Source organism: Ictalurus furcatus, chromosome 7 (genome assembly GCF_023375685.1).
Source record: "Ictalurus furcatus strain D&B chromosome 7, Billie_1.0, whole genome shotgun sequence".
Taxonomy (NCBI): Eukaryota; Metazoa; Chordata; class Actinopteri; order Siluriformes; family Ictaluridae; genus Ictalurus; species Ictalurus furcatus.
In genome coordinates, this window is record NC_071261.1 from 12,692,964 (window position 1) to 12,718,976 (window position 26,013).

A 26,013-nucleotide genomic window follows, 5' to 3' on the forward strand; every position below is an offset into this window, starting at 1 on the left:
GGAGACTCCTTCCATAAAGGTTACACAGTGCTGGGGTACCATTTGGGATTGAGACGTCTAGGTCCTAAAGAGTCAAGAAGAGAGTATAGGGTCGCAACCTGTGGCTCCCTCTGGTGGCAAATTCATGCTTTCCTCTGTCGTCATGAGATGTTTTCACTGACAACATAATACTTTTGCAGAATTTTATGTTTTGGCTGTAAACACGCTTAAAATAACCTAAAAATTAAATGCATAAATGCGACTCTGTTAAGTAATGAATAGTTTTGTCCCCTTAAACTCCACAATGTTTCTTTCTTTTTCACACAGAGGACAACGGAAAAGAGACTGCACATCAATCAGCTTGACTTGAGGGCTGATCTTTTATATGAAATTATGAAGAAACATTCAGAAAGTGGGGGGAATTATTGTATCTGGCAACCTTGGAGGGTTGTATGTGTTCTGCATACAATGAATGTTCTATCCAGAAAATCAAGTTTAGCCACAGGATCTGGTCCAGGAGAACTCTGTCTGAGTGAGTGTGTGTGTGTGTGTCTGTGTGTGCTAGAGCAGGATAAACACTGGGGGCTTCTCTAGGACACTAGAGTGCATTAAGCAGCTGCGTAACCCGACTCTGAATATAAGCAACTTTCCCTGACAAGGCTTCTTTTTTTTTTTACAGTATGTATTCGGTTATTATGTTGGCTAATCCTGATGTAGGATAAGTATTCACACCTGAATAAAGCCAAGCCAAAATGTTTCTCAGTGTGAAAGCAAGTATTGGTTTTCTCTTTTCACAATCCTTGTCAGGAGGTCAAAGTTCAAAATTCTGAAAGATAAACTTATTTAAGTAAGCATGTACTAGGGACATATCTTATCAATATGGGGCAACCTTGTGTGTGTGTGTGTGTGTGTGTGTGTGTGTGTGTGTGTGTGGAGCAACAGTTCTGCTTTGTAGAGGATACACACTTCCTGCAGAAGGCGACTCAGTGCTTTATCAGAGCTGCTGTTTTGCAGTTGTGTTTTGACAGATCTATAACAGGGAAGGGTTCAGGGTTGCCATATTGAGTAATTTCTCACATTGAAAAAAGTTAAATAAAGAACAGATAATCTTGCTTACCATTGGGACGGAAGCAGTGGCTGAGTACACCATGCATACTTACATTTACATTTACATTTATTCACTTAGCAGACGCTTTTATCCAAAGCGACTTACAAATGAGAAAAATACAAGCAAAGCGACATATCAAGCAGAGAACAAGTAGTGCTACCATACAAGATCCATTAATTGAGTTCCAGAAGAAGCAAAGTGCACAGAGTAGAGGTGTAAGTGCAATTTTTTATATATTTATTTATTTTATTTTTTTATGGGTTGGTTAGGTGTTCACGGAAGAGGTGGGTCTTTAGCTGTTTTTTGAAGATGGTGAGAGATTCTGTGGTCCGGATTGAGGTTGGAAGTTCATTCCACCACTGAGGAACAGTTAGTGTGAAGGTTCTGGAAAGGGACCTTGCGCCACGCTGAGTGGGAACTACTAAACGTCGGTCGCTAATCAATCGCAGATTGCGTGAGGGAATGTAAGCCTTCAAGAGAGAGTTGAAGTAGGAGGGTGCTGTTCCAGATAAGATCTTGTAGGTGAGCATCAAGGCCTTGAATTTGATGCGGGCGCCTACAGGAAGCCAGTGGAGGGAGATGAAGAGGGGTGTGACATGGGTTCTCTTGGGCTGGTTGAAGACGAGGCGCACTGCAGCATTCTGAATCATCTGAAGGGGTTTGATGGAGCTGGCTGGGAGGCCCAAAAGTAGTGAGTTGCAGTAGTCCAGTTTTGAGATAACAAGAGCCTGGACTAGTATCTGTGTAGCCTGTTCGGTGAGGTAGAGTCGGATTTTCTTGATGCATACTTAATATCACAAATTGTCCAAATTGTATAAACCCGTGATGTTTTGCATGCTTTGAAGATGATGTGTTGTGTACACAGGGAGTATAGGGACTCTGAGATGATGATGATGATGGTGATTGTATTTATGTTGTTGTTATTCTTAAATTCTTAGTTTAAATGGTAAATAAACGAGCAAATAGAGTCCCCAGTCCCCTGACTCTAACCCCATAGAAAACCTGTGGGGTGAACTCAAGAGGAGAGTCCACCAGCGTGGACCATGAAATGTGAAGGATCTGGAGAGATTCTGTATGGAGGAATGGTCTCAGATCCCTTACCAGGTATTCTCCAACCTCATCAGGCGTTATAGCTGTTGTCTTGGCTGTAAGGGAGCTAGCACAAAGTGTTGAATAAAAGGGTGCCAATAATTGTTGTACCTATATTCAACAAAGATATTTTTTGGAGTATTTTTGTGTAATATATTTTTAACTAACTAACTCACAGCCTTCTTTGCTCAGATATACCACCAAGGATGCCAATATTACTGGAGGGCCTGTGTATCCGTTCTAGCAAGAGGATATATTTTTCATCTGGCAACCCGGTCACATAAACAGTAATGCACAGGGTTGCCATATTGTGCTTCCTTTCCTCTGTAAATTCAACACTGAGGAACTAATGTTGCTTGGACAGGTCTAATCCACATGTAGACACAATATTTGAATCTGAGTTAGCTAACCTAGTTGGACATTTTGCTGAACATCCAAGCTAGAAGTAGTGCTCTGTTCGAGGCGAAGCCGCAAACGTGTCATTGTCTGCATTCGTCTGTGAAAAACAACAACAAACAAACAAACAGAAAACACCCCATCAGCATGAAAGTGAGTGAAAGCGAGTGACGTCAAATGTACATGGCCGCTCACGCCGTGACGTAACGTTCCGCTTCGCTACTTTTAAATGAGTTTATAGCGCAACTGACTTTGTATCCGTTCATAAACCGATACAGACCGATACAGACGCAGACCAAACCATCAGACCATCAACACTGGAGTCATCACTAACGTTAGGAAGCTTTGCTTGTTGCTAACGCTACTTACTCCCTGTTATCGTCAGCTAGCTAGTTTGTCGCTAAGTTGACTCGCTGTCAGCTGCCGTTTCAGTTCGAAATGTTGCTGTTATTAGAAACCAGTAACCAGTAAAAGTGCGATTAAAATAGCTGTTAGCAAGCTTTAGTTGGTCTGACTGAGCAATACTAAAAGACGTTTGTTGAGCTGTCCATGTTTTTTTCCTCACTTCACAGCATTAGTTCCTGTAGCAGCTTATAAATAGTTGCACGTCACCAACCCCCCTCTAAAAAAAAGGAAAGATTTAAAAATAATAATAAATGCAGCTCTTTGTATTACCAAGACACAACAACAACAACAACAACAACAATAATAATAATAATAATAATAATTTTTTTGTGTTTAAAAAAAAAAAAAGAATACTACTTATTGTTGTTCTTCTGCTTTTTCTTTCCCTTAGATTTGTTATTCAATGTGGGCGTGGCTGTAAATGGAAGTCGCAAGTTGAATCCCATCAATTTGGCAACCCGGTAGACCAGCGTTAAAGGAACTGGCTCCATTTTAATCACGCTTCCGTGAGTGCAGCTCGTCACACAGCTGTTTGTCAGAACTTTCTGCATACAAACTTTACTGAACTTTACACACACACACACACACACACACAGAGTGAGAGAGAGCGAGAGAAATAGAAAGAGAGAAAATGGGCAGCACGGCAGCGGACGTGAAGGAGCGCGACTCGTCCAAGAAGAACCCGAAGAAGAAGCGCGCGCTGCGACTCCACATGCCCGTGAGTTCGGCTCGGGGTTCGGGAAGTTTCGGGGAAGGGGTTCGGGTTGAGTTTTATTCCGTTCCACCACCACTGTCTCCTGCACACATTGTGTTTGTTGTTGTTGTTGTTGTTGTTTGGTTGGTTGTTTGGTTGGTTGGTTGGTTTTTAAAGAAGTGACCTCAAGAGCATTGTAACGCGGATTTCACGGGAGCGCGCATTCTAATTAAGCGCGACTAATTAAGGACGCTGGGTAATAACTGGTTCATAACACCCTTATGAGCAGGGCAGTAAACATGGCACCCTGAAACAAAGTGCACATTCTCTGTGTTTATTCAGCAGCCTTTTATTAAAGGGTTAATCCAGGGCTTGGTATGTGCAGCTACTTCACTGTCATGTACTCACAACACTGCTACCCAAACACTACCATGATTATTACTACGACTACTACTACTACTACTATTATTATTAATATTTTGAATGTAAATGTATCAAGGAGGTCTAAATAAAAATCCGCTCTTCAAGCTACAGTAATTAATAAGGAGTTACTAAGGATTTAAGGAACAAAACATTTAGGGGTGTGCTGTTAAAGGAAAAATAATGACCAGCATGTCCTCAAGGAATGTTTTAAACCACAGCAGTGATCATTTTGAATTTATTAAAGAGCAGCACGTCATAATTTTAAATCTGTATTATGGTGAGATTGAGTTCACACATCAAGATCTCACTTACGTTAAAGCAGCTGTAAGCAGTCATGATGTGAAAATTTCAATTTTATTTATGTATTTTTTTTTTGGCTAAGCTTTTGAGCGTTCAGTTTCGTGAAGCACGAACGAAGGCTGTTCAATCCCAATGAAACTTGTGATTTACAGCGATACAAGCCCGACACAAGGCGAGCGCTGGTCTAACGGACTGTTTGCACGTGAGAAGGGAAGCAGTGTGGCAGGAGTTGGATGATGGATGGGATGCTTGACGGAGGAGAAAGTCATCATTGGTCCGGTTCCTTCGTTCCTGGCATCTACAGTTTACAGCTTTATTTACGATGTATTAAGAGGGTAACGCAGTTGACCTTATCTGTATTAGGAGTTCAACCCTGAAGTGGGCATGGCCTAAACCTGCAAGAGTTACCTGCATAATTAGTCTAGAGATGAGCATGGGACTGTGTTTTGTTTTTTGTTTGTACCTGTTCACGGTATTTTATAATGACTTCAGTTTGTTCTAGTAGTTCTTTAAATTTTAAAGCGGCACAACTCTGACCAGGCAGTCACTAAGAATGAGTAAATGATCACTGTACATGTACCGTGCGTTGGCATACAGCATGTTCAAGGTTTTTGTTTCTCCGGCAATGAAAGTAAAAACCTCCCACTTGTTGCGTTCCATTATCCATATCTGTAGTTGGCACGTGATTCGCCTGTTCATTTTGAACCTGCAAGTTAATATTTTAAGAGGAAATAATCTCACGTCCAGGGAGAAAAAAAATTATTTACATGGAACACACGTCGAATTAAATTATGTCAGCGTTACATGCTCTCATGTTTATAAAAAAAAACAACAACAACAACAACAGAATTATAATGTTTACAGTCACAGCATTCGTCCTCTAAAGCAGGACTGTGTGTTATTAGATGGTTGTAAACAAGATATCTTATATGGCCTGAGCACCAGATAAAAGATTCAAGACGTAAGATTAATCCGGACCACAGTAATAATAACATCATGATAAACCCATTACGCCATACGTTACACATTAACCCTTTATGTGCTTCAGGACGTTCAGACAGTCCTGGTATTTTTTTTTCCTTTTCAGGCATCTGACAAATCAGCGCTTTAGTTAAATAGAGGAAGCTGGTGAATGTGGAACTTACAGCTGTATGTAAAAGTGGAAGTGGATCATATTTCAGTCCTCATAAATATTGAATTAGGCTCTCAGCATTCAGTTTAAATACCAGCACTTTCACTCCCGCCATTTTCAGAAGCTAGCCAGACGTGTCAATCAATTTTATATAATGAATTAATAAGTCTTCATTAAAAAAATCAGATTATTAGGATGAATGCATTTACGAGTATAATGTTTTATCACAGTTTATGATACTATTAGGATAAAGTGATTATTTGTAGTTGGAGCTATTACCAAAACTTTATATCACACTACAGTTTATATATTAAGTATTTATAAAAAATTTTTTTATAATAGGCAGTACATAGATAAACATCATAAAGTCAAGCATTTAAAACCAATTCTTTCTTTTTTTTAACAAATAACAAAACGAAGCTGAAGGGGGCATCGGTTTTGTCATTTAAATCTTCATCTACTGTAGCTTTTTAAAAGTGAAATAAAATAAAATGAAATAATTGAATAACTAAAATAGCATTAAGTCATCATTTAAGTGCCATCGTTTTTAGACTTTTTTCCAATTTAATGCACTAGGCAGCACTGTCAATCAGGCGTACCTATTAGAACAATAGGCCACGCCCGCACAGCAGACAGTTCTTAAATCGGGACATCTAAAAAGGTCTTTTAATTCTGTTTATGCCTTGTTTCTTCATGGGTTGGGGGGCGGGGTGGGGGGGGGGTATGTGTGGTGGTAAAGGAAATGAGCCAAAAACACTGAGAAAAGTCCAGGTTATACCCAAGGACACTCCACCAAAGACAAAATCACAATACATACAGACAAAATACTCAGGCGTTGTTGCCATCTAAAACGAATCCACGATAAATGAGAAAAGCAAAGCGACGGTGTTTGTTTTGGAACAACAGCGAACGCTAAACAGTGTGACATTTTGACCACCTCGCTTTCGAGGCCTGAGTTTCGGTATTGACGCGTGTATTTTTTCTTACAGTTTTCCATTAAATTCAATTCGGCGCTCACAACGCTGTCATTGTTGTCTTTTCTGGCTTCTCCACAGGATCTGAGTTCCTACACGTCTCCTCATTCGAACGGAGAAAAAGACAAATCCGGTAACGCTGGAACACCGAAGGTAAAGGCTGACCCGATGTCGGTGGTTAAACAGAAAACACGAATAGCGATTCTGGCTCTTCCAGCACAGCACTGCTGAACGCCAGATTCTGATTGGTCAGAAGGTGTTGTGTAATTTTGCTGATAGTCGTGCAGCTGCAAATCACAGGTTTGCATCAGAATACGTTATCGTTTCTATAGAAGCGGGTCACGGCTCGGTGCGTTGAATGGAAACTTGCGAACGTTAGCAAGCTGCTGTGGTACAACAGAAAAGAAACGCTGACATTATATAGGGAAATAATCCACGTCGAGGTGGAGTAGCTCCACTTCATCACGCGCGCCACCTTGCTGTTAATTATTTCTTTTCCTTAAACAGCTCAAGAACGCTTTGTTCCTTATGTCCTCATTATGTCCTTATCTTGACACCAGTTTGTCCAGGTGAACTAATGATTATGCTTGCAATCGCTGTAACTTGGAAAATTGGCAGGAACTGGAATAACATTTCTCACCAAAGATGATGAGAAGAGAAGAACAGTGATCGGTTTAATATGAAGATGAAGATGAGATGAGGCATTTTCTCATGATTATGGTAAAAAAAAATTTTTTTTAAATCAGTGAGTATATTGTGTGTGTGTGTGTGTGTGTGTGTGTGTGTGTGTGTAAGTGTTAGTGTATCAGATTCCTATCATACCCTGTAATCACTGGCACCAGATAGCTTTTGTTCAGCTCTGCATGCTCATGAGGTGTGTGAAAGGTGTGTTTGTGGTCTGGTGACTTTTTAAAATTGGATCAAGTACAAAGGAAAGGTATGCATTTCCAGGCGCTAACTACGAACCTTGTCTTTACAGTGTTAAAACTTTATCAAAAATTCTCTTCTAAAGCACAAACAATACGTTTATTACTTCATCAGTACCACAAGATTGTATTTAGTTGATCATTCATCTTACAGAATACACCATTTTAGCTTATTTGTACAGCTAGCTTGCCAGAGTTACCTCATGCTGTTAGCCAGCTAGCTGTCTACCTTGTTATATTAGCTAGTTACTGCTAGTTTTTTTGTGTGTGTGTCAGTTATTTTATGTTGTTTCTACAACATGCTAGCTGGCTCTTATTTTTGTTTTTTGGTTGTTGTTTTTTTTTTTTTTACCTCAGGCTAGTTATCACCTTTATTAGATTAGCAATCTAGCACTAGCATATTCCTACCCTGTTATTAGCCAGTAATGTTAGTTTTGTCACGGAGAGTGACACGGAGAGCAGGATGATAAAAAGACAGGATTCATGGCTGTAAAACTTCAAGAAAATCAGACCCTATCTCACCAAACAGACTACACAGCTACTAGTCCAGGCTCTTATCATCTCAAAACTGGACTATGGCAATGCACTACTCTTGGGCCTCCCAGCCAGCTCCATCAAACCCCTTCAGATGATTCAGAATGCAGCAGTACGCCTCGTCTTCAACCAGCCCAAGAGAACCCATGTCACACCCCTCTTCATCTCCCTCCACTAGCTTCGTGTAGCTGCCCATATCAAATTCAAGGCCTTGATGCTCACCTACAAGACCTTGTCTGGAACAGCACCCTCCTATCTCAACACTCTCCTGAAGGATTACGTTCCCTCACGCAATCTGCAATCGATTAGCAGCCGACGCTTAGTAGTTCCTACTCAGTGTGGCTCAAGGTCCCTTTCCAGAACCTTCACACTATTTGTCCCTCAGTGGTGCAATGAACTTCTATCCTCAATCCTGACCGCAGAATCTCTCACATCTTCAAAAAACAGCTAAAGACCCACCTCTTCCGTGAACATGTAACCAACCCATAAACACCCGCCCCCCCCCCCCCAAAAAAAAAAACCCTTACTCTGGCACTTACTTACTTACTTTGCTTCTTCTAGAACTCTATTAAAAGATCTTGTATAGTAGCACTACTTGTATTGTTCTGTGCTTGATGTATTGCTTTGCTGGTATTTTCTCATTTGTAAGTCGCTTTGGATAAAAGCCTCTGCTTTTTTATAAATAAATAAATAAATGTAAATGTAAAACTGTACACCCTTAAACACACACACAGTGTTAATTGTTGGTTGCGATTGATGTCGTTGTATTTTGGTAGTTTAAAAAAAAATCTTATTAAAATTAAAACGTTTTTGGACTGTATTACTCACGTTTATTGAGTTATGTCAGTGTTGTGGCATTTGGTGTCACCAGTATGATGACACATATTTGGTGTCTCCAGTATGATAGTGCATCAAGGAATAAAATGACAAAAATATCGTTTTGTTCTCTTTTTAATGTTATACTTTGTCACTCGAGAGGAAGTACTCATCCTGTACTAGTCTTGTGTTTGTCCAATGAAATGGTGTCTAGAACATAACAGGGGCGTGTCTTACTCTAAAGTAGCAGCTTGTTATCTCATCAGACTCTCTCTATATTGAAAAGGCTTGCTAAGCTCCTGTCTAGAATGAGCACGGCTGGCGTGTATCTCCTTCCTGTTTCAAAAGGAAGTATGTCAATATACCGAATCAGATCACAGTGCACGCCGTAAGTTGGAAGGAAGGAAGGAAGCCGGGTGAAATTCTAGCATGTGTTTAATGAGTACACACTTCTCAGTAGCACTTTTTTCTCATTTTCTCATGACTGTGTTTGTTCTGGATCCAGCTCAGTGTTTGTGGGAGAAACAGAGGTGTTTTGGGAACGCAGAGTTTACAGGCTAAACGAATAAAACGTAGTCGGTAATTGTCGTCAGCAGTAAATACAGCACCAGCGGTGATTTATGGCTCAGTTACGGTATGAAGGTTTATTCGGTGTTGCGTTTCCTCAGAGGAAGTGTTCTTGAACTTTCATAAGTTGCTTGTTCAGTTCATTTACCATTCAGCTCCCATGAAAGACATTCAGATTAGAATGCTGCACAGACAAAAAGATAGACAGATTCTGAGAGTGCTGAGATATACACATATAGATGGATAGATGGAAGGGCAGACAGAAAGAAAGAGAGATGGGCAGATAGATAAATAGATGTCAGTCAGACAGACAAACAGATGATGGACAGACAGACAGACATACAGAGATAGATATAGATAGATAGTTTACATAATATATACACATAGGTGAATTAATAAATAGACTCATGGATGGATGGATGGACATAATATACACATACTATGTACTATATGGTATATATGATGGATGAATAGGTTGATGGATACATGGATGAATAGGTGGATGGATGGATGGATAGGTGGATGGATTAGGTTGATGGATGGATGGATGAATGGGTGGATGGTGTGTGGATGGATGGATTAGGTGGATGGATGGAATGATTGATGAATCAATGGGTGGATGGTGTGTGGATGGATGGATGATTGGGTGGCTGGATAGGTGGATGGAGTAGGTTGATGGATGGAGGGATGGTATGATGGATGGATCAATGGGTGTATGGTGTGTGGATGGATGTATTAGGTGGATGGATGGAATGATGGATGGATGAATGGGTGGCTGGATAGGTGGATGGAGTAGGTTGATGGATGGAGGGGTGGATGGATGGAATGATGGATGGATCAATGGGTGGATGGTGTGTGGATGGATGTATTAGGTGGATGGATGGAATGATGGATGGATGAATGGGTGGATGGTGTGTGGATGTATTAGGTGGATGGATGGAATGATGGATGGATAGACAGTGATGCACACAGTTTATGAAACTCAGCTGGAGTCACTGACCCCATTAATACGTCCCAGTTCCTGACTGGAGAGAATAAATGCTCTGTAAACAAACACAGCTTCTAATGGAGTCTAATGATTCATCTGTTTCCACATAGAACTTTCTGGAACTCTGTAAAACACTAATGTACAAAACAACGAGGTGATCTACATTTAAAAGCCACTTCTTTTATCTACTTCATCCTGCCTCCTACAGTGGAGTCCCAAAGTCCCAGAACCACTACCAAGAAGTGTTTTCTCGTCGTTTCTCACCTGATCGGTGTGTTCTGCTTCATCGTGGCTGTTTTCAGTCAATATCAGCACTGTTTTGATTGCTCCTAGTAAAGAAGTGTGATTTTTATGCTCCAGTTTTTGAAATTAAAAACCTGGTAGTGATGCAGACGTTCTGACCTTCATGTCCTGAGTTCCACTCCGAACCCGAGCTGGCTAATAGCGACTAAAAATGATAGATTTTTTTTGCCAATCAGATTTTTAGTTTGATGCACCACTTATCCCAGTTCATGTGTGTGTGGTCTCACACTGCACATGTTTATAGAGTCCTGACGTCAAAATTATCTCATAATCAGAAGGCAAATAAAACCCAGGACAATAAAAATAGCCTCCAAAAAAAAATCAATGTTAGGATTGTAAAAGCTTTGAGCCTGTGAGCAAATAAAGTCCCTGAACACGCGGTAAATGTTTGAAGGTCGCTTTTTCGCTTTGAGGGCTTCAGCTTTGTTGAAACACTGCTAAAAAAAACAAAAAAACAACAATAACCCAGTGACCTATAATGAAAACAGCAAAAAGCATTATTACATATTTGCCCTCTAATACTAAAAATTATTATACAGGTGTAATGTTCAGGAGACGAAAAACATTTACTATTTAAATTTATTTTATTATTCACATTTTTATAGTCAACTGTAAATGGATTGATGGAACCAACCTAATACAAAATTTAAAAAACCTTAGAGATGACACTTCACCTCGACTTAAACGCTATTCAAAAGCATTCGGAAACTTTTACGCTTGTTAAAAAACGCCAGATTATGAATATGCAAATTTGGAAATGCACCCCCCTCCCCCCAACAAGTTCTCCTGCCATCCTAGGTAACACTTGGACATGACTGAAATTTCAGCATCAGAGTCTCCATTTGCACCGTCATTGTCTCACCGATCTGCTTAACAGCAGAATATACCGTTACCATGCCAACCACGGATTTGTTTATCACATTATAACATTAATAACTAAGCTAGCTGACTCACTTAGCACACGGGTCCTGTGGCAGAAAGTTTCCATTCTGTACGGGCGTCGTTTAAAAATTTACACGTCTTACAGGATTGGATAAAATACGTTTTTGCATGTTTTGTGACATCACAAATGTAGCTCCACCCCCTGAATCAGTTTTGTGCAGAAGTATGGGAAAACTTTGTTTTTTTACGTCTAAAAAAAAACTTAGATAATGAGAATCAGGCCAATCAAGATGGGTTAATATAAAAAAAATTACATTATTATTATTTATTTTTTATTTTTTTTATTTTTTTTACAAATAATGTAATATATATTTCAGTGTTTGCTGTTTATATTCGAGTCATTTTTTTATTCCCTTTGCTGATTTTAATGAATGTTGAGTTTCTGTTTAATAAATGAGGGTTTTTTTATGTTCCATCCAGGGAGAAGAGCCCATGAATACATCTAAAGGTTTTTCACGGAGATCTCCACTCCCTCAGCCATCAAGCCCCATATCGGCCCCGGTCCGCAATTCCCCTAAAGCCATCTTCCCGTACCACCAGGACTCGCCTCCTAAATCCCCCCACCGTCTCAGCTTCAGTGGTATCTTCCGCTCGCCATCTAATCCCTCCAGCATCAAGATCTTCTCCAGAACCCGGAAAGGTGAGAAAATGCTTTAGTCAAGGGTCCTAGATTTCCTGCCTGTCAAAGCATTAAAAAGGTTAATAAAAAAAGGGAATGTTAGCTGTGTTGCAGTAGAATCATGAGCAGTGAGCATCTGAATATAAATCTCATCTCTGGGTGTGAAATGTTCCCATATTTCCTACATAGATAGTTATGTTTACATTAACGCTGATGTAACTAATTAACCTGACCTTCACGTAAACTTCTCATGGTTGAACATACACAGCCAGGCTGGTTTGATTTCTTATGAATTTGAGCTCAAATTTCTGCAGTGCTGAGGTTCAGTAACTTCCTGTTTTGATCGACGTTCGAAACTTCAGGCAGGAAGCACCCCGATAATGGCTGTGGTTTACAAGCCTTTGATTTGTTTGATGGCTGACGCAGCATGTGGAGAGAAAGTGCTGTTGTGTTTTTAATTGTATTCAGATGATACATGCTTTCGTTGTTGCTATCGAAAGCTCACAGGTGCACGAGTGGTGAGGATGGAGAATGGCACTGAGTTTAAATTTGATCTCTGATACGGATGTCTAAAGGTCTTTTGTGGTCCAGGTTACACAGAGCATGCGCACATTTCCGCTAACATGTATAAGAGTGAAATAACTGTAGTATTACTAAAATTATATATCAAATAATATCGTGTTGTTATTGGTGCTAAATTTGTAATGTTGTTATTACTAAATGCATTGTTAATACTAAACATATAGTGCTATTATTACTAAATACATAGTGTAATTATTTCATATACTGTATAGTATTATTACTAAATATATTCCGAGTATTACTAAACATGTACTGCTATTATTACTAAATATGTATGAGATTATTGCTATAACAAATATACATATTATTAATGTAAATCTAATACCAATACTCATGTCTCATTGCTAATATACTCACTAACTATTCTAATACTATCTATTACTGTTCAGTTCTTGCTAATATTTTCATGCTTTATCGCTAGTATACTCACAATCATTCTGCATTATTCCTTACACATTAATATCCAAGAGTAATTCTTTATTGCCTTGACTTTTTATGTTATTGCTAAAATACTTCTACCTAGTACCAGTACTCATGTATTACAGCTAATATACTCAAAACCGGCCACCAACATTTTTTTTTTTTTTTTTGGATAAAGTAGTATACAATATGCATTCTATGTATAGTAGTATACAGTGTGCATTTTTCGTTTATGGTTATATCCAAGAGTAATACTCGTGTCTTATTCCTTTTACACTCATAACCAACACTAATACTCAGGCTTTACTACTAATATACTCATATTTAATACTAATACTCAAAATTAATTCTTACTGTATTTGTATATTTGTATAGTACTAATACTTAACATTTGTTGTTAATATACTCATATCCAACGCTAATATTCAGGCTTTGTTCTGAATATATTCATATTTATTACTAATACTCAAAATCTATTCTTCATATATTTGTATTTAGTACTAATACTCAATTTATTCTTAATATACTCATATCCAATGCTAATATTCAGGCTTTTTTCTTAATAAATTCATATTCATTACTAATACTAAAAATGTATTGATAATATACTCATTTATTACTAATACTCAATCTATTCTTAATATATTTATATTTAGTAATAATACTCAAAATGTATTGTTAATATACTCGTATCCAACACTAATGCTCAGGCTTTATTCTTAATACACTCATATTTATTACTAATACTCAAAATCTGTTCTTAATATATTTGTATTTAGTACTAACACTCAAAATGTATTGTTAATATACTCATATCCAACACTAATACTCAGGGTTTGTAGTTAATATTAGTGTACAGTAGGTGCATTTGAAGGTTTGGTTCATTGTTTTCTCTTAAACGGATCCGTGAGTTCCTGAAGCGACAGTGTTGTGACTCACTCTTCCCTGTTTGGTCTTTGGTGAGAGGAATATTCCGAACTTTAGGCCAGAGACAGAATGTGCAGATTCGGTTAAATGACTTTTCCCTTCCTTCATTCCATCTGAAATGGATCTGCTTTTAGAGCCGTGGGATTTGTTTCTGGAAACATCTCCAAGGACATGCTCTGGTTGGCCGTGTTTCAGTTAAACAGTTTTTATTCCAGGAGCTGATGATAGACTATAAAAAAAAGTATTTATTACTACAACATTTCGGTGCCATTTTTCACATTGTGCTAACAGTTTGCATGCGGCTGTGTGATGCGCACTTCACTTGGGTCTGCTAGCACACACAGCGGAGACAAGAAATGTACTGAAATGTAATTCTAATGGAAGGGTTTAGGACCGAATAGCATCTGAGGATTCTTTTAATGCTAACCAGATGCCAGTTTGTGTGATAATTCTCACTCTCAGTGTTAGCAGGTGGTTCAAAAACAAACAGCATGGAAGTGTTTACCTCCCCTGAAGTCGGAGATGAGACGACGTTTCCGAGAGTGGTGTTTCCCAGAAAGCATTGCATCATGTTGCCTGGTACATGGAATAATACTTGGGATGCTGTTAATCTTGATCGAATTTCAAACGTTTCTAAAGAGAAAGTCATCCCAGGCTATTTTTACACCAAGCAAAGGGTCACACTTAGCTCAGCTGGAGTTTCAGAGAAAGGTAGCATGCTAGCTACACATTACTGCATTAGACATTGGTGGCTGTATAAGCATGCACATACACACATCCATGTGGTGTAGCTCACTGAGCAGCTCAGGATACTCTTGAGGGCTTTGTTTTGGAGAACTTTGGCTGAAGTAACTCAGGAGGAGGGAAATAAATATAAAAGAAAAAGTCATTCAGGTAGCATGAGCGCTGCAATACTAATAGACTCTGAAGTGCAGTGTTGCCAGATCTGCAAGTTTTCCTTTGGAATTGGCCTCCTCGTGAACGACATTATGTCAGGAATTTGAAATATTCCTAGTTTTGGAGGTGTTAAGCAACACAGTGCGCTTTGAAACTCGTTTATCAGCTTCTGTGGAATGTGTAGCATTAGCAGCGCTAAAACAAGAAACCAGCATGGTGACACGCTGAGCAGGAAACGTCAGAGGAAAGCTGGGATTCCAGTTGTGTACATGTTCCATACCTATTCCTGTGGTAATATGTGTGTGTCTGTGTGAGACATTTTCAGTTCCTTGAGTTTTACACGCATTACTATCAGAGAGGTGTTTCACTCCATTGTGGTCACTGGAAGGCATTTCTTATCTCCATCTCGATCTAACCAGCATTCCTATGCTGGTTGCCATGGTGATACTATGTGCTCATAGTAGTGCTTTAAAATATTACTACAGCTTACTTAGCTTAATAACAGCCAAGTAATATATTTTTTCTGTAATTATTTGTTATATAAAAATGAATGTAATATATGGAAAAATAATATGTAGTGTATTTTATGTGTGTTGTAGTGTCTGGGCCCCTGTCTCCACCCACCACGCCCACTCACAGCTGCAATCCTCCGCTTTTCTTACCCGATGAGAGGCGACTGCGCTCGCTCTCGTCTCCACCTGACACGGGCCTTCAGCGCTTCAGTCTGGCTTCACCAAGCTCCACCTCCTCTAGCCCCAGCCCTGTCAGATATAGCCCCTCCCCTTTACACATCAGGTCCGCCTCCCGTCCAGTGAGTGGTATTTTGTATCTCTGTAACTTACTTAAAAATTAAAAAAATAAAATAAAATAAACACACAAGCACTCTGAACATATAAACATAAACATGTGTTTATGGGCGTGTCTCAAATCATACATCCTGTTCACTATATTGGCCACATAAACACCATTATTAGGCTACGATATGTGTGTGTCTCAAATAGACCACATAAACATCACTGTGGGCATGTCTCAAAACAGCCTGTTCACTATATAGGCCACATAAACACCATAAGTAGTCTACTGTGTGCGTGTCTCAAATCACACAGATTGTTCACTATATAGGCCACATAAACACCATAAATAGTCTACTGTGTGCGTGTCTCAAATCACACAGCTTGTTCACTACATAGGCCACATAAACACCATTATTATCCCACTGTGAGCGTGTCTCAAATCTCACACCCTGTTCACTATATAGGCCACATTAACACCATCATTAGTCCATTGTGGATGTGTCTCAAATCACACACCCTGTTTCTGTCCTCTGTTTGAGTTGTACATACAGACAAATTATGCTAGTTTAAATCACGTATTGTGATTGGTTGCCACCAGTTCAGCATGTATTACACAGTAATATATATAAGCTTAATGTTCTAGAAAGCTAATAAGGGCAACACGTGTATAGACTAGGACTCGACATGAACAGACATGCATGAATTAATAAATGTCTGTAATACATATTGTTTACTTTTACACTATTGGCACTATTCAGTTTCTAACAACACGTTATTAAATGTAATCTTATCCGAGATTATTCCAGACTAAAGTGAGGTTTATGTCTCTCTCCTCAGGTGTACGGTTCAACTGAAGGCATGTTGGAGAAACTGGACCTCAGTAATGATGGTGAGCGACCGAAATGAAAAACCTTTTTATTATTATAGGCGTTTTTGCTTTTTCCGGAGTGGTAACAGTTACTAAACTAATCTTAAGAAGTGGAGAAATAAAACATGAACAAAATGGTGGCTCAGAGGAGATCATCTAGATGAATGTAGACGTGTGTAAAAAAATTAAAAAATGTTTTTGTCTTCCAGAGCCGGGCTGTGATATCTACACACGCTTTATGAAGTGCCACAAGTGCTATGACCTCATCCCGACCAGCTCAAAGCTAGTCGTCTTCGATACGACACTACAGGTAGGAAGGAAAAAAAAGGGTGGAGACATCGAAACAGCCTGTATGTCGATCATAATCATTGTGGCAACGGTGACAGTGTAACACTCCCACTCTGTGCTTTTCAGGTCAAGAAAGCGTTTTTCGCTTTGGTCGCTAACGGAGTGAGAGCTGCTCCACTGTGGGACACCAAAGAGCAAAGCTTCGTGGGTGAGAACACACACACACACACACACACACACACACACTATTATATGTATTTATCCACATATAAAGTGTACAGGTAATTTCAATATGATAGGAGTTTAAGGTTTACCTCACAAACTAACCTTATAGTAAACACGCTAAGTCACAAACTAGGATTATGGTAAAGAGGCTAACATGCAAATTAGCATCATAGTAAATTGGCTAAAATACAAACTAGCGTTATAGTAAAAAGTCAAAGTACAGCATGGACTCTCACACTCTCACATTTCCACAAAGAAACTAGCACTGTAGTGACAAGGCTAACCTGCAAACAAATTAACACTGTTGTAAAAAAGCTAACCTTCAAACAAATTAGCATTACGATAAAAGCACTAATTCATAAACTAGCATTAGAGTAAACAGGCTAACTAGCAAACTAGCAGTATAGTAAACAAACTAACACAGAAAGTATACTATAGAGACTTATAGGAAAGATGCGAATGCATCATTATTAGCACAGAAAACTAGAAACAATTATAGCTTACATAATCCTTGTTTGAGTTGTGATTTCTTTACGTTCAGTGAGGAATTAGCTGCTAATAAATGACTGCTAATTGCTGGTAATGTAAACAGTGCTAATGGAAAGCGATGGCGAATTAATATTTTTTCATTAGGAATGCTGACTATCACAGACTTCATCAGAATTCTGCATAGATACTACAAATCACCTCTCGTAAGTGTTTTAATCTTCTCAAACAGGTTTTTACCCTCTATGAAGCTGACGTTTTAGTGAGTGAACATGATTTGGTCCTCACAGGTGCAGATATACGAGCTGGAGGAGCACAAGATCGAGACGTGGCAAGGTCACTGTTCACATTCAGAATTAACATTAGCTTTTCCTTCATTATCACAGTAATAGCAATAATTTGTGCATTGTGTTGTCTTCTGTCGACAGAACTCTACCTGCAGGAAACATTCAAGCCCCTGGTGAGCATTTCACCTGATGCAAGGTGAGCGCTCGTGTCTGCGTTTCACAAACGAACACGCTTTTATTGGTTTTATTTCGTTTCTGATTTCTAACTTAAAGACTAACACACAAACAAGCATTATAGTAAACTGTTTAACTCAAACTGAATCAGTAAAAAAAAAATCAGATTGAAAAAAGTGAGGAAATCTGAATGGATCAGTCAGCAAATCTCAAAGAATTATATTTTTTAACAAATTTGTATGAATAAGTGAACCAATTTGAACAAATCAGTGAACAAATTGAAATGAATCAGTGAGCAAATATGAACAAAACATTAAACTAAATGTCTGATCAAATCAGTGAACAAATCTCAATGAATCAGTTAAATATAAACGAATCAGTGAACAAATCTGAATGAATCATTGAACAAATCTAAATGGATCAGTGAATCAGTGAATAAACCTAATCGAATCTGAACAAATTGAACGAATCAGTGAACAAATCTGAACAAATCAATGAACAAATCTGAATGAATCACTGGACTCAAGTCACTGAAAAGACTCAAAGATATCAACTCTACTCTGTTAATATGAACCTGTGGTGCTCAAGTGTGTATTTTATTTTATTTAGTGTTTTTTTTGCAGCATATTTGATGCGGTTTATTCCCTCATCAAAAATAAGATCCACCGTTTGCCCGTGATCGACCCGGTCTCAGGGAACGTCCTCTACATCCTCACACACAAGCGGATCCTCAAGTTCCTGCAGCTGTTTGTAAGCTGGGCTGTTTAGTACCTCATCTACAATTCTGGGGTTGGGGTTGTTAAGTGTTGTGCAGAATCTAGCTAGATTTATTTATTTATTTGTTTAAAAAATGATAATCAGAACATGGAACGTGGAGAAAATGTGAGGCAGGAAGTTCCTCAGGAATGCTGTCTCTTTCAGGTGTGTGAGATGCCCAAGCCGGCCTTCATGAAGCAAATGCTGAGCGAGCTGGGCATCGGCACGTACGACAACATCGCCTTCATCCAGCCGGACACGCCCATTATCAAAGCACTAAGTGTGTTTGTAGACAGGAGAGTGTCAGCGCTGCCCGTCGTCGACAACACTGGTACGAACCCGACAAGTATGCTAGCTGTGTTACCATAAACGTAACCATGGGAACGCCGTGTAGTGATCTACGCACCTGTCAGGTTGTGTGTCGTGTTAGCTAGCTAAATGCAACCACAGAAAAGACATGTGGCAAGCTTCGCACCTGTCACGATAGCTAGGGAAAGGTATACGTTAAAGGTATACGTTACGTTTTCAAGTGGATTGTTTACGAACGTTAGATTTCGGATTTTGTCTCTGTTATTGTTTTGTTGTCACTCACAGTTTTTTACTTTTTTCATGTAGGAAAAGTCGTGGATATTTATTCCAAATTTGATGTCATAGTAAGTGCTTTCTTTCATTCGCATATTTTATTTCATGTACGTCTTGGCCAGCTACACGTGACCACGGGAACAATGACTTTGGTATTTTGGTATTAAAATCCAAATTCCACTGTACAGCGTGTAGATCATATACAGCGTCGCTCTGTGTTCGTGATTGTGTGCAGAACCTGGCGGCAGAGAAGACGTACAACAACCTGGACACGAGTGTGACTGAGGCGCTGAAACACCGCTCGGAGTACTTCGAGGGAGTGATGAAGTGCGGACGACATGAGACCCTGGAGACCATTGTCGACAGGATCGTTAAGGCCGAGGTACATACCGATCTGAAGCGGCGTCTGATTGGCTGCCAAGCCGCGAACCACATCTATAACATTAATAGCATCACCGGGGAACGATACGAGGACGGCCATTTTGGATTTCTTTATTTCAGCGTAGATTTCTCACATGTCTAAACACCGGATTTGGCTCAGGTTTTTAATCATAAATTCTTTAATAATAATAATAATAATAATAATAATAATAATATTACATGACTCGCTGTTGTGCAGGTGCACAGGTTAGTGGTGGTGGATGAAAACTCCAACATCGAGGGCGTCATCTCTCTATCGGACATCCTCCAGGCTCTGGTTCTCTCCCCTGCAGGTATAAACCCCTACCTGAAATCCCTCCCTCCATCATTCCAGTCACTCTCGTTCTCACACACCCCCCCCCCCCCCTTCATCAGCACATTAAAATGAAGTAATTAAGCGCCTCTAATTTTACGCACTGATTAGCATTTAAAACAACAGTGTACCATCTTCATAATACTCGCTAAATAAATAAATAAAGATGATTTACTGAAAGGGTTTAGAGAGAATTGTGTCTTTTTCGTTTTTTGTTAGTTTGCCTTAAATGAATGTTCACTGTGGGGCATCCCAAGTGATATAGAGGGCGGAGCCAATGCAAATAGATTCATTTAGCACCTGCTGTGTGATTTACAGCTGGAAGAATTTGTGTGCGAGTCAGTATGACTGAAAGGCAGGTACTAAATTTAGCGGAGTCCTGTTTTAAGCCAGTTTAGTGTATATTATGTAGTGTGTATTTACAAAATTTGATGTAAAATAATCAGAAAGTTCTTTAATATTCGTTGTAATGCAGTGGGTTTTTAAAAAAAAAAAAAACAGAAATGGTGCAATTATGGCACTTGAATTATTCGGCAAGTAAATATCAACTCGTGTTTGCGTTTCTTTCCACAGGCTTAAGCAGGAAGGAGGATAGAATGGAAGGCAGAGAGGGCACGTAGCGAATGTTACACGAGTCTGAGAGAGACGTGGCTTCGACTCGACATGCTGCGCGGACAGACTTCATTGTGATACACTGTGTAATATTTGTAACGTTTGTCCTGCTGTACTGTACCCTGCTCTGTTTTACGGGCTCAGTTGCTGCTCCGTTTCACCGTTTCTAAGGACACTACAGGGAGATCATCTCGTACGCCACGTGGGTCGAGTCGTCTAAGGCGGAAACCTGCTGAAATTTAAGGTGGAAACCTGTTGAAATTTAAGGTGGAAACATCACCAGCGTTTCATTTTCCGGATCGGAGAAATCCTTTTCGACATCTTAAGTTGCTTTTTAAGCATTTTTTTTGTATGCAAAAATCGTTAGCTGGACGTCTTTTAGCTGATGTACCTACCGTAACCATGACAACGCTGGTACGTCTGCCTTCTGATTGGACAGGCTTATCAACTAACCCATCGATATAGATTTGTAACTCGAAAGAATCGAAATCGTCCTATTTCGTTTGTCAACACATCTGACCTATCGTAAATCTAGACTAATTTACACGTGGGTTTTTTTTTTTCTTTTCTTGTTCTTCCAGGACTCTGTCCTCCGTGTTGGTTTTTCTTGCTCGCCCCATGAGCTGTGACCTGATTGGTCAGGAAATTAAAAAGAGGTGTAACGCAGCTGCTTTTATTAAATAAATAAAAAAAGCGCGATAAACAGGGGTCCAACCCGCCCCACCAAAAAAAAACACGGAGGACAAGTGCTGGTGAAAAACGAGCGAATAGACGTTTCAACTGTACAACATTTTCAACTGGAAATACTTTATTGCCGACGTTCTAACGTTTTGCTCGGAGCTCGGTTGCAAGTCACACAACTTAAGCTGTCTGAGAGTTTTTGCAAAAAAATCTGCTGTGCCTTTAACGTATAAAGACAATTGAATGTATGAAATCCTTTATCTTGCTATTAATCCCTCGCTGATAATCAGACGATCCGATCTACCGTGACCATCAAGCTGCACAATACTATTATAATGGACACTTTAAAATGCAAAAAAATCCCATAATAATTCTGTTAAGAGTTTTATTTTTATTTTGTATAGACGTTTGAAACATCCCTGCTGAAAAAATTATTATAATCCTTAGGAAAATTCTCTAAATGGTTTCCAGTGCATGACAGGAATGAGCTTAATGGTTTCCAACATACTCCTCAAGATTTCCATTAAGGAGTTTCTGGTTGCTATTAACATCACCAGGCGCTGTGTTTCATGGTCTTGATGTGTGCCATGAGAAACCATTAGGAACGACGCATTCCATTAAACAGACCAACAGAAATACATTAAAGCTTATTAGGAATCAGTGGAAATCGATCTTGATTGGGGTTTTTAAAAAGATTTTTGAGGATGTTTAGGTTGAATAAGATTTTCAGATGAGTAAAGTTTTAATATTTAATACAGTATTGCGATTCCGACATGAACCATGATCAAATTTGAAGTTATTATTGTCTGATATATGGAGGTTTTGTAAGTTTCCTGTCCACTATTTTCCCCCACAACTACACACACACACACATATATATATATATATATATATATATATATATGAGCTTTATTTTGTATATGCTGATTGTTTTTCAGATTTTTTTTAACCAAAACTGTACAAACAAACGTACACAGTGTTCTCTTTTTTTTAGTCAAATAATAAAAGTTAGATAAATAATCCAAAAACAAAGAATAAAAGTCCGTCCCGGCCGAAAATCTTTTCCGGAGACACGCCCACATCTTTACAACGTTACAACGGTTACAGAAAAGATTTTGGGTGAGAAGGACTCGACTACATTCACATAAAAGAGGAAATGGTGTGGATTTCATTTTATTTTGATACGTTTCTATTTTTAAAAATGCTGCGTTGTTCAATTCTGTTGTTTTGCGAGTGGGAAATAGATGCATATGTAAATTAATGCAAACGTAAAGGTTTTTTTGTGATGTCTGGTTTCTGGTGAAACTGAGAATGAGAAAGAAATGTTCGAGTCGTTTTCATGCACATGGACGACGACACTAATGTCGTAATGTAAACGTTTTTTTTATGATGTATTAACTTCAAATACACGCACACTGCCTTCATGTTTGTGTTTAGTGTTTGATTTATCAGTAATTTAAAAAATCAAATAATAAAATATAATAAATAAAAGTGAGGTTATAGTTTATAACAGGAGATGTTAATAAGTCGCTATTGATGATTGTATCGATTTAATACTAAAACTATTGTAATGACGGCTGTATCCACTAGGTGGCATCATAGAATTATATAACTTCCCTAGGCCTCCACTGCTGGAAGTCTCTCTTTAAAGCAATTAATTTGTAGGGATATGGCTTTTGACCTTTATAGGCTCTCGGATTTGCTAGAACATAAAAACGATAACGATGCGTCAAAATGAAAACTCTTGACTGAAACTGAAGATGTACAAGTGAAAATAAATGTATAAATTGTAATAATTAATTTAACCTTTTATCATTTGAAAATAATAACACATTCATCTTTATACCTTTGAACCATTTCTGCAAGATCAAGTCGATATTTTCTGGCATGAGTCATTTTCCTGATTCTCGCAGACTCTTCACTTCATCCGACTGAGTTTCCTGCTTGAAATAAGAATGAACAAAGTGCACTTTCTGTCAAAAATGGACAAACCAGAGCCTGTCAGACGGGGTGTGCAAACTTTTGCATCATGGTGAATCAAAGGAGTCGACTCACAACAACTGGTTTACTGAAACGGGTTGTTCAAAAGAATCTAATCGGCAATATGATTCGATTTGAGGAATCGGAGACATGAGGATTTGTTTGGGGGGTCGTTCCAGGCAGAAATAGAGAGTGAGAGAGAAGCATCCACCCTTTCACATGTTCCTCACAGCGCCGGGGGAGTATTTGAAGAACAGCGTGAGGTGAATACTGAGGTGAGAAAGAACAAGAGAGACAGAGAGAGAGCACAAAGGAGAGAGAGAGTGGCAGAAAGAGAAACACAGAGAGAGAGAGGGGGGGAAACAGACAGACAAACAGGTGTGAGGTGAATATAGAGGAGAGGAGGAGAGATAGAGACACAAAGGCACATAGAGGGACAGAGAGAGAGAAATACAGAGAGAAGGAGATTGGAGCAAGAGACAGACAGAAAGAGGGAAAAAGGCAGAAAAAGAGATGGATACAGAGGGATGGATAGAAAATAAGATAGAAACAGAGAGAGAAGGAGATTGAGCGAGACACAGAAAGAGTGAGAGAGAGGCAAAAAGAGGGAGAGAGAGATGGATAGAAAAGAAGATAGAAACAGAGTGAGAGAGAGACAGACAGAGAAACAAGTGAAATAATGAAAGTGTGAAAGTTATTACTGAAATGAATTAATTGTTATAAAATTAATAAAAATGAAGAAAATAAATCAGGAAGCATGAATAAAGAATGAATAGTTTGTGGGCTGCTCTGTTTAATATAATGCTTTTTCATTTCTTTTTAAATGTACTATAAAAAAACAAATAAGACAAAATCAAGAAAAGGGGACTTTCTGAAGAAATAAAGAGGGAAAAATGAGAGAAAAAAAAAACCCCAAAACACAGAGGACGGAAAAATGACTAAATAAAAATAAGAAAAAAAAAAAAACTAGGAAAACAAAGAAGAAAATTAATGAAAAATCTGAATTTAATGACGAAATCAAAAATCAAGTAGTGAAACGGAAGAAAAGAAAATCTTTCCATTTTAAAGTAGTCGAAAAATAAAACAAAAAGGGACTAAAATTTGGAAAAATATTAATAAAGTTCAGACAAAATTTTTTTTAATTGAATAATAAGAGGAAAATGAAAAGAAAATTAAGCATTAATATTTATGATTATTGTTCACTTTAAAAACATAATCAGACAGAGGTTTAAAAGAAAAAAGTCTTTATTTCCATCAGCAGACAAAAAAAAAACGGATTTTATTCCACATGCTTTCAGCTGATAAAAATTATTCTAGACAAAATGACACGTTGAATATGTTTCTATGGTAACGCCCGACAGTGTATCATGTTATTGCTACAGTGACAGGTGAAGACACGTTAATGTTCAATAAATATCTTTTTTTTTTCTGATTATATATATATATATATATATATATATATATATATATATATATATATATATATATATATAAAATCACTATTAATAATTATCGTAAGCAGCATTTTAGGAAGCAAATTAAGATCCTAATTATAAAGTCTTTATATATTAGCTATAATTGTAGATTTAAAAAAAACAAAACAAAAACAAAAAAACAATCAAGACATGAAATTTAAAATAAAATAAAATATAGGGATTTTAAAAACTGTTTAGTTGTTAAGGTACCGAATAAATAAATAATGAAAATGAAAGGAGGAAATCTGTTAGTGTGAGTGTAATAATTATAGTAGCGTAAACGGAGGAAAACACACACACACACACACACACACACACACACACACACACACACACACACACACACTCTCATTACAGGTACTTAACAATCCAGCATTCTTTCCCAAACTAGTTTAGTTTTTGTTCATTTTTTGGTGCACTAGAAATACTACTCCTTCCGAGTCACATCTTTGCTAGTGACTTCTCCTTCGTTTTGAACTCACTCTCTGTAAGATTCGCCTTTAACGCAACATACAATTCAAAATGACAGGATACGTAATCTCAGAATTATTCCACTTTAGACCAAACGTGAAGCGTTCAGGATTCCCAGGGAAAAGTAGACACTAAAAGTTTTACTCAAACAAACTAAATCCCTATTAAACGTCTCATTTTGGCTGCTAGCTAACTAACATTTGGCAGCTAGCTATATGTATTAGCGTATACGTGCTATTCGAACTATTAGAAATTAAATTTCAGGTAGTTCGACATCTATTTTTACCTCTGCGAATCCCAGATTTATTCTTTTTTTTAATCGCAAACCTCTAACCTGAATTTTTCAATTGTATGTTTTTAAAAAACATCGGCAAAAAATGTCTTTCCTGTGATGTGTATAGAATTCAAATACGTATGAAATTCAAATTCAGATACTTTCTTCAGCTTTAGCTTTAAAAAAAAAATTATTTACTTGTTACTACTACTTCCTGTTTGATGTCCCACCCACCTTTCGATTGACAGCACAGAACCTAGCTAAGAACCTCTGATTGTTTATGATAACTAGCCGGATAACTAGCTA

At 38.3% G+C, this 26,013-nt stretch overlaps 1 protein-coding gene across 5 annotated transcripts; it reads left to right on the forward strand.

Moving 5' to 3' along the window:
* The first annotated feature begins 3,498 nt into the window (after positions 1-3,498).
* prkag2b (protein kinase, AMP-activated, gamma 2 non-catalytic subunit b) lies at positions 3,499-24,728 on the forward strand. 5 transcript variants are annotated; one of them, XM_053628536.1, is made up of 17 exons: positions 3,609-3,695; positions 4,547-4,729; positions 6,582-6,653; positions 11,997-12,216; positions 15,621-15,832; positions 16,653-16,704; positions 16,893-16,993; positions 17,098-17,179; positions 17,830-17,888; positions 17,973-18,018; positions 18,111-18,165; positions 18,767-18,893; positions 19,065-19,230; positions 19,515-19,552; positions 19,717-19,863; positions 20,101-20,194; positions 20,788-24,728. In XM_053628536.1, exons 2-17 carry the CDS (start codon positions 4,628-4,630, stop codon positions 20,832-20,834), a joined length of 1,620 nt encoding a protein of 539 aa, XP_053484511.1. In that variant the 5' UTR covers positions 3,609-3,695; positions 4,547-4,627; the 3' UTR covers positions 20,835-24,728. The 5 variants fall into 5 exon arrangements, with proteins under 5 accessions (XP_053484512.1, XP_053484515.1, XP_053484511.1 ...); XM_053628537.1 differs by lacking the exon at positions 4,547-4,729 and having other exon boundaries at positions 3,499-3,695; XM_053628538.1 differs by lacking the exon at positions 6,582-6,653.
* Positions 24,729-26,013: the final 1,285 nt, after the last annotated feature.

Bases quoted from the DNA above. Each gene is read 5' to 3' on its own strand.
- prkag2b (XM_053628536.1), top strand. From the start codon at position 4,628: ATGATGGATGGGATGCTTGACGGAGGAGAAAGTCATCATTGGTCCGGT. The intron at 16,994-17,097 runs GTAGGAAGGAAA...TGTGCTTTTCAG, and splicing joins TCTTCGATACGACACTACAG to GTCAAGAAAGCGTTTTTCGC. The intron at 18,166-18,766 runs GTGAGCGCTCGT...TTTTTTTTGCAG, and splicing joins AGCATTTCACCTGATGCAAG to CATATTTGATGCGGTTTATT.